The 9,585-nt window shown below is 40.6% G+C and overlaps 1 protein-coding gene across 3 annotated transcripts in view; it reads right to left on the reverse strand.

Annotated features, from left to right (window-relative positions):
• PPP1R1A (protein phosphatase 1 regulatory inhibitor subunit 1A) overlaps positions 1-8,540 on the reverse strand; it is a 112,257-nt gene extending 103,717 nt beyond the window's left edge. Inside the window, exon 1 of one of the 3 annotated variants that reach the window (XM_087710640.1) lies at positions 8,346-8,536. In XM_087710640.1, coding sequence (XP_087566766.1) covers positions 8,346-8,426 — 81 coding nt within the window. In that variant the 5' untranslated portion in view covers positions 8,427-8,536. Of the gene's footprint in view, positions 1-8,345 lie in introns of all 3 variants that reach the window. The other 2 variants (XM_087710639.1, XM_087710638.1) reach the window with 2 other exon arrangements.
• Positions 8,541-9,585: the final 1,045 nt, after the last annotated feature.

Raw genomic sequence — 9,585 nt, forward strand, 5'->3', positions numbered from 1 at the left:
CAAAAGGTTCAGTTGTCAGAAATGTTGCAGATTCAAAACACAAGTAAAATTAAATATTTGGGGATATATTTATCACCTAGATGTAGCACTCTTAAAGAGGATAATTATACCAGATTAAAACGACAAATAGCAATCGATTTGGAGAAATGGGGAAACTTGCATTTATCAATGATGGGAAGAATTTCTACAATTAAAATGAACATTCTACCTAGAATTTTATATCTGTTTCAGACAATCCCAATTAGACTGGGTAAGGATTTTTTTCTAGACTTAAATAAAATAGTTTTGAAATTTATATGGCAAGGGAAAAAAGCTAGAATAAAGCTTAAATTACTGCAAGATGTTAGATCAAGAGGAGGTTTTGCTTTACCCGATTGGGAGCTATACTATCAGGCAGCAAATCTGATGTGGATTAAGGAGTGGATATCATTAAAAAACTCTAGATTATTGAACGTAGAAGGTCATGATTTGCTGTTGGGATGGCATGCCTTCTTATGGTATAAGGGAACTAAACCGCATGGTTACTTTAGAAGACATTATATAAGGGAGGCATTGTTGTTAAATTGGGAAAAGATTAAAAAATTACATTATTTAAAAATTCCAGTCTGGACATCAACAATTGAAGCATTCTCGTATCCAATAATACATAAAAAGGAACAAACAGTTAGATATATAGAATTATTGAATGCAGAGGGTGAGCTCAAATCTAGTCAAGAGTTGAAGCAAGAAGGGATGGAAATGAACTGGTATTCATATGTACAGATACAATCTAGATATAATGAAGATAGAAAAACTAAAGGTCTATATAATAAAATGACTGAGCTAGATAAAATTCTAACAGGTACCGATGAAAAAGTAATTAAAAAACTATATGGATATTTATTGGAGTTTAAATTGCATGAAGAACAAGTTAAAGAAACTATGATTGCTTGGGGGAAAAATTTTAAGTATGGGATTGATTTAGAGAATTGGCAGAAATTGTGGTCTCAAAATTACAAAATGACAATGTCTACTGCATATAGAGAAAATTTGTATAAGATGTTTTATAGGTGGCATCTACCCCCGACCAGAATCGCAAGAATGTTTAAGAATAAATCAGAAAAGTGTTGGAAATGTCACCAGATACCTGGCTCATACTACCACATGTGGTGGACTTGCACTGAAGCCAAAAGATACTGGACTAAAATCCACATGTGGTTGGAGAAAATGATACATAAACAAATAGACTTTAAACCAGAGGTCTTTTTATTGGGAATTTTACCAGAAACCTACAACAAAGACTTAAAATATTTGATTGTAAATGTTATAACAGCAGCCAGAATTGTATTTGCAAAAAACTGGAAAAATGAAACAATACCAAAAGAGGAAGAAATCATTCGAAAAATAATGGACTGTGCCGAAATGAGTAAATTGACATTTGAAATTAGAGAGCAAGAGGATGAACAATTTTATAAGATATGGGACCTGTTTCATCAATGGCTAAGGGAAAAAGAACAAAATTTTGGAAATGAAAAATGATATACTTATGCTTTAATTGGAAAAAGTAAATGATGATATAATTATGCTGTGAAATAATTCAACAATGATATAAGGAAGTACTAATATAAGGTCTGGTGATATAATGTATAAGGTTAAGAACTTACTATAATGATATTTCGCTGCTGATAAGGTAATTCTAGTAGGGGAACAAATGAAAACTGGTATATATAGGCAGCGATGCCTTGTTGAACAATGAAGGAATAAGATCTCTGTTTGAAGGTATGAAATGCAAGGTTAACAATGAATAGAAGTATATTCTCTGGGGGAAAACAATGCTAATGTTAACTGAATATATATGGTAGAAGGAAAATGAGACCTTTAGTTACATTAGAGGAAATATCTGAGATGGTAAACATTATTTGAAGATGTAGATGTTAAAACAACCGTAATCAAACGACATGCTGCATGTGATGATGGGTTTTTTTTCTTTTTCTTTTTTTGTTTTTTGTTTTTTTTTTGTCTTTTTTTTGTCTTTTTTTCCCCTTCCTTTTTGGACCTTTTTTGTCCTTTTTGGCCTTCCCCCCTCCCCCCACACTTTTTTTTTCTTTTTTTTTCTTTTCCCCCTCTCTTTTTGAATTTTTTTTTTTTTTTGTCCTTTTTTGGCCTCCCCCCCTTCCCTCACCCTTTTTTTTTTTTTTCTTTCCTCTTCCTCTCTCCCTTGTTTTACTTTGTTGTTTTCTGTTTTTTAAACCCTAGCTTATTGTGGTGCTTATTAAATATACAATAGAGAGATACGGGATGTATAAACTTAGTAGGGATGCACCTGTGATTAAACGACATATTGTATGTGAAGATGGGCTTTCACTCCCCCCCCCTTTTTTTTTCTCTCCATCCTCTCCCTTTCCCATTGTTGTCTATGTAACCAAAAAATAAAAATAATTAAAAGGAAAATGCCCAGGTCTGTCATAACCTATTTCTTGTTGATAAAGAAGTTCATAAAATACCAATCTTTCAATCTGGTGTCAGCAAAAGGCCTGTAAAAGGTTGTCATCATTTATAAAATCATGTCTTAACTTTGATCAAATAAATCAACTTTATGTTTCTTCCGTCTATTTCTGAAAAATCTTAATCTTTATTTAAATATTGTCATAGGATATGTTTTTTCTTCAATTCTTCTTTGTTCCACCCCATAGGTTACTTTGATGAAGGCTTTTAACAAACCTCCTTTGTAAATCCAATAAAAAGACATTATCAAAGTCATCACCCTTTCCTCTTTAAGTTTTAAAACTTGAGCCAGTTTCTTTTGTTCATCCAGCAAAAAAATCCTTATCCAGGCCTGTCACTTGTATTCCCATTTTAAATAACTTCTGTTATATATTCCACACTTTTTAAAATCCAATATTTCTGATTCTTCTATTTCTGCATTAAACAAAATTTGTTTCATATTTGTTATTCCTTCATTAACTAGTCTATCCATGGAAACAGACCTTGTAATTGATATTGTTGATTTTGTGGTTACTAATTTCTGGTCCCATTCTTTAATATTTCAAATATTATAATGTGTTGTGTCATTTTGTAAATTCCAATACTGACCAAAATCAAAAGTAGGTTTACACTTTTTTTCTTTTTGCCTGGAATCTTTAATCCCCGCTAGTGTCCAATTTAAATGATGACGTCTATAATTTGTATTGTGACTTACAGTAGACAAAATTAATTTTAGTTATCATGAAAAGCTATTTTATATAATTAGTTCCAAAATTTTATATTAAAAGTTTTGGGGTTTCAAATATGTTTGGAATCTTAACTTGTTCATAATTTTCTTAGTTTAAAATCTTATTTAGCTTTTTGGCATTTTTTAAAAACATCTTTAGGTTCCTAAACTTACAGTTAATTTTTCCTTTGTTCAGAAATAAGATAGACATACTGGATGGCTTTTCAAGCTTGTCGTTTTGAAGTTCTCTAATTGTTTAAGATAGATAAATAAGCAATTTCCAAAAGCAATTAGAAATTAGGATTAGCAAACTTTGAGTCCTTTAAAAGGTTCTGTCATGTTTGTGAGTAACATGATGGCTAATGTCTTCATCACCCAGAGCTCATACCCGAGGAATCTATATCATGCAGTTTCCTTGCACGGAACAGCCTTCAGGAACATATGTGGGTGGTCTTCTGTCCTCTCCTTCTGAAGAACTGGGTAACTCACTGGTTCTTCAGTCTTTGCCATGCTCATTGTGCCTTGACATGGTCCCTCAGAAACCCTGGGAGAACACTAATCCCAATTCCAGAAACATTTGCGTTCAATTCCTGAAATCTCTAATAAAAAGTGTCAAGAATCAGAAGAAGGGAAGGAGCCCTAGCTGATTTGCTTGAAGTTGAACAAACAATTGGCTTATTCTAAGAAATTCATCAAAGTTGATTCACTCAGCATCCCTTTTTCTAATATTTTAAAATAGTGCTGGCTTTCCGTAATAGTTTAATATATACTCAGGTTGCTGACAAATCCAATACCACTTGGGAGGAACTTCTACAAAACCACAATATCCAAACTATGGTAGTTCAGCTGGCTCGGTGACAAGCAAAACTATAACTAAACTAAAAACTAAAATTGAAACACTACATACCATACTTCACCTGCTTCAAATCAAGACCACCCATGCTATTCCATAGAATGAGGCAAGGCAAGAAAGTTAGTTCAATTCCAGGAAATAAAAGGCAAAAAGCAAGGTCCAGCATATACTGTGCAATGTGGCCACAAATCAATAACAGACCAATCAGAGACAGAATGAGAGGCTCTGCTTGTGCTTTGGGTAACTGATGTTGAATTATGGGGTGGCTTTGGGGGGGGGGTGTTGTTGTAATGAAATTTATAGCCCTATTTCTCCCTCTAATTGTAGCCACATTATGTTTTCCATTCATTGCTTGAAGAATTAGAGTCTGGAACCATAAAGCAGACAATTTCTTTCTCTCCCCACTCCTCCCTTCCCTCCTCCCTCCCTCTCCCTCCTCAGACTCCAATTATATTCAACCCTGTGCAGATTGATACTTATCTCTTCCCACCTTTGACGATTGTGCCATTTGCCTACACCTAATATACAGCATCTCTCACTGAAGGACCAAAGTTTCTCAATATACCTATGAAGGAGAATATTTGTAGCTCAGGATTGAAAGCACTGAATATTTGTAGCTCAGCACTGATGATGTTACCTAGTTAGAGTAATGAAACATCTGCAAGAAAACGAACAAGCCCAGAGAGCACCAAGGACCCCTCATTTCTCAATATAGTCAATTCACATATTCACAGCTATGAGTCGCCAAGCTCCAAGTAATCAAAACGGTAGAAAATCAGAATGTGGGGCAAGGATGCCTAAATCAATCCTTCATTTCCAACAAATTGTTCTCACTACTCTTGCTGTCATCCAAAGCTAAACCACTCCACCTTAGCCAAATCACCACACCTCTGAAAAGGTACTCCGTTTCCCTGAAAATAAGACCTCCCTGGATAATAAGTCCAACTGGGCTTTGGAACGCATGCGCTAGAATAAGCCCTCCCCCCAAAAATTAAGCCCTCCCCCAAAAATAAGCCCTTCCCAAAAATATTGCAACACAGCAGCAGCCATGAAGAGACCACGCTCACCGCCTCCTGCACAGAGGTGGGTTTCTGTCGGTTCAGCCCAGATCGGGCAAACCGGTAGTGGCAGCGGCGGGAGGCTCTGCGCATGCGTTGTACATGCACACAAGCGAACCGATAGTAAAAAAAAAATGGAAACCTACCGCTGCTCCTGCACCTCAAAAATAATAAGACTTGAAAATAAGGCCAAGTGCTTATTTTGGGGGTCAAAAGAAAATAAGACCCTATCCTGTGTTTTAATTCCACTGGGAGACCTTCAATCGGGAAACTGCAGGCTGTGGGACCAGTAAAGAATCATGGTGACCCAGAAGACCAAGATGTTCACTCAAGGAAAGAAGAAACCTGGGGAGGAGGTAAGCTTTTGGTAATGCAGCAGAATCACCTGGGTTTGGCTGAATCAAAAAAAATCTAAGTCCAGGACTGTCTACACTGGAAGGCGGCCATCCAGATTTTCTTCAAATACAACTCCCAACCTCCAACTCTTTTAACTGTACTCGAACTTAAGGATATTTTCTGTTCTCTAAAGCAGTGTTTTTCAACCTTGGCAACTTGAAGATGTCCGGACTTCAACTCCCAGAATTCCCCAGCCAGCATTTGCTGGCTGGGGAATTCTGGGAGTTGAAGTCCAGACATCTTCAAGTTGCCAAGGTTGAGAAACACTGCTCTAAAGAAAGAAGCATTGGGCTTTTGTCAGGGCAGTCTTGCTTTCTTCAGGTAGAAGAATGGCATCTAAAACAGGCTTACTTTAAGATTTTAGATCCTTTCCAGAGGATGGTACTATGGAAAGTAGTAGTAGGGGAGGAGGCAGGGAAAGCAAGAGGTCAATTAAATTAAAAAACAGTGACAGTTCTGGGCCACAAACAGTCTACCTGTAGACGAAAGCACTGAGGAGATTTTGGTCTCTTTTGTTCTAAAGGTCAGCTTTTATTAGCTTCTCTCAAAAACTCTCCTCAGGGATACTTCCCCAGAAAGAAACAAGCCTCTGAGCTGTCCCTTGTTGACAGTGACTGCCTGTGCAAAAAAAGCTGGTGAAGTGAAAAGATGGGGAAACCTGCCACAGCTGACTCTCCATCTTGTCTGGACCGAGCACACAGTCAGTTCCTATGCAGGAAATCCACGGCTGCAGGCTAGACCCCCGTTTTCTTTTTTAAATTGTGCCAGAAGGTAACGGCAAATAATTTCCATATCATTAAGAAGAAAACAGCATGGATGTATTTATGAGGTTATAAAAGGTCAAGCTCAACTCAAGAGAGATTTTAACTCCTTTTTTTTTAAAGCTTAAGACAGAATTAATATATCAGCAACAGCCTGTCCTTCAAAATGCAGGCTCAAGCTAGCCTGAGCAATTTCCCTGTCTTCTGCAATGACGGCTATTGCTTGCAGTGATGTGAAGGTTCAGAGTATATTGGGGCTCCTAAAGATGACTTAATCCATAAAGGTGACTTGTTGCTCAGAGAAGGCACCAACCCAGTATAGGATAGCAAGTTCTATCCACCGAAGTGGATCAAAGAGCTAAAAGAAAAAGCACTGCAGCTGGAAAAAAAACATTAACTTTACTATTTATCCCAAGAGCTGGAGAGCAGGGCAGGGGAACCGGGAAGGCTGCAGATTATAGAGGTGTTAATTTAACACCACTGGAGAGACCTTGGATTATCCCCCCCCCCTCCCAACTATTCCCATATGGCTTCCTGTGTATCCATTTTGAAGCTAAGCAACAAAATCAAGCTCATTAGAACCTAATAATGAAAATGCAACAAAGCTAAAACAATCAATATGTAACATAATGAAAAAAGGAAGTGGGAAAGGGGCTAGGGAAGACAACTCTGTTCCCTTAAAGAGCTTCCAACGGAAGACAAGATTATCAGTAAATCGGGGTGGGGGTGGGTGGGAAGGCAGCTTGGATTTATAAGGAGCAGCTTCATCCGCAGGGGAAGCTCCTCACATCAGCGATACAGGCATGATCACTTTCTCTCTCTTTCCAGAGGATGGTACTATGGAAAGTAGTAGTAGGGGAGGAGCCAGGGAAAGCAAGAGGTCAATTAAATTAAAAAACAGTGACAGTTCTGGGCCACAAACAGTGGGAGCTCAGAATTCTGAAGACTTGCAATAACTGTGTAGAAGAGGGGAGTTTGGCTACAGTCACAGAACAATGTATCTCCCCAAATACGCCCCGACTGAGCTCTTCTGATCAAATGGAAGCAGCCTGCTACATTTGACAGCCCCAACCCCATAACATGCCATCTCCCTTCCTGCCGTAACCCAGAAGAAACTCCTCTGGTTAGCTATTCCCTGCTTACAGTGTTAGCAAAGCCTAATCCTAATATATCAGGGCTGTCCACGGTGAGCTCCAATTTCCCATCAGCATACTTGTACCAACATACAGGGGTCCCAAGCAATCCATGATCTAGTGGTCTGTTTTGGCCAGCTTTGTCTTTAACCAAGCCTACCGCTAAACCTTGGTTAATTTTAAGGAGTGGTTATGTTAATTGATGATGATTGTGTGAATCCAGAAGATCTGAATTACGGTAATTGAACCAGGTGAAAAGTCTGTCATGTTGCCATGCTTGGGCATTTGGGTGAGTGTAAGGAAAGGGAGCATCAGAGTAGGGAGAAAATGCTTAACCTGGATAAAACGCCAAGGGAAGACTGCAGCTAGACCTATACCCAAAAGAAGGTCACATTACTGGCAGAGTTTAAGCCAATCTCAATCATTGATTCTAACCAAGATGGCAATGTCAACTCCAGCATGAAAGTCAGCAATATTCTCCAAGCTAGTAGTTGGGAAACATAACGAGAAAGAGGCTATTAAGGGGGTTTTCTGGGGGAAACCAGCAGATTTGGAGGCAACCCACGTGCTAAACCCAAAGACGGACGTTTTGGAAATCCGCCAGGGATCACACATGCTAGGAGTGCAGATACTTTAAATCTGGCGATACAACCATTCTTCTCAGGGATGATGATGATCCGCATGTGCCCAGCGTCTGTCCTTAACACGCTTCCCTAGCACTGAATCTCACTGGAAATGCACGGGAAAACGCGTGTTTAGGGGGACAGGGAGTTACAGGACTACTTTAGGAAGATGTCCCGAGATTAGAAAGCCCACCTAGAAAACAGATCCGAGTCAAGGTTAACCTCGGGCTGAGGCTTACTTTCCGTTCAACTTGTCATTGGGGGAAAGTGGAGGAGAGGCTATATTCCCCCTAAAAAAAAGTAGGCGCTCCCGTTAACGTTGCTAACCAACCTGCTCCGCTGCCTCCGGGTCGAGATGAGGCTCCAGCAACGGGACCGTAAACTGGATCTTACGGGGACTGTTGGGTTCCATGCCGGCTCCGTCGTCCCGGGAGAAATTGATGGCGCTCACCCAGCCGCGCTCGATAATATCTATACCTTTGCTCGCTCTTCCCTTCGCCAGTCCGGTCTGCCGGCGCCCCGCCGCTCGCTTTCCCACCCAGGGCGCTCGCACCCGCCTTCCCCGCGAACGGCGCTGCGATTGGTCGCTCAGGATGCCCGCCCGCCCCGCCCTGCGGGACAAGCGCGCGCGCGCACACACACACACACACATACACACACACCCCGCGGGAAGGTGGGGGGGGCGGGCTGGGGAAACGAAGGGAGGCGCTCGCGCTCGCGGGGCGCCCTGAGGGAGCCGCGATGTGGAGCGATGCCCTCACAAAGAAGTACACGCGCCCGACCTCGGGCCTCCGAAGCTTTACACCTGCTTTGCTTCTGCGACCTATATTTACCTAAGAGTAAGCCTCACTGAAATCAGAGGGGCTTACTCCGAATCGCCGGATACCGGATGGCGTTGCAGTTATTAAACGAAACGTTCTGAGCCTCCGTGTGCTTTGTTTCTTGTTTTGTTTTTTTTTAAAAAAACCCAATCTCAGTTACTTAGCGGGATCTGCCTTCTGGCAGCATCAGATCTCTCTGCCGATTCGTCCCTGAGCCAGCTCCCTAAGGAAACGCGAGATTCCTCCGCGCCATCGCTCCAAACCTTTCCCTTGTTCCACCCCTGACTAAGCAAAACACGGACTTGACCGTGTGCTTCGTAGGTTCTCCCCCCCCCCTTCTTTTTTGCAACATAGCAAGTTGGCACATATGACTAGCGAAGTGAAGCAGCGAGAAGGCTGGCGAAAGGCGACGTAAGATCTTTAGATCAGCAATACTCTGAACTGGGCAACAGTAGCTGAGAATAGCCCCGACGATCTGGATACCCCCACCCCTTTCCCTGCTAACGGTTAGGATCGCAGCGAAGCCTTGTCCAATGAGATTTTTTTAGGCAAAAGTGCTGTTTAACTGAGGCAATTGCTAGTGCAGTGTGTAGAGCTGGCAATGGGTGAATACAGTTTCGTCTTTATGATTTAGAATGTAAATTAAAGTAAAATCTGCGGAGTAGGTGGCATATAAAGGTACCTATGTCTAAATAAAAGAGAAGGAAGGCATTGAAAATTCCTTTCACAATCTGACACCTAGCAAAACTA

The sequence above is a fragment of the Thamnophis sirtalis genome, unplaced genomic scaffold (genome assembly GCF_051295495.1).
Source record: "Thamnophis sirtalis isolate CommonGarterSnake01/CBP01778 unplaced genomic scaffold, rThaSir2_p1.2 scaffold_3, whole genome shotgun sequence".
In the NCBI taxonomy this organism is placed as follows: Eukaryota; Metazoa; Chordata; class Lepidosauria; order Squamata; family Natricidae; genus Thamnophis; species Thamnophis sirtalis.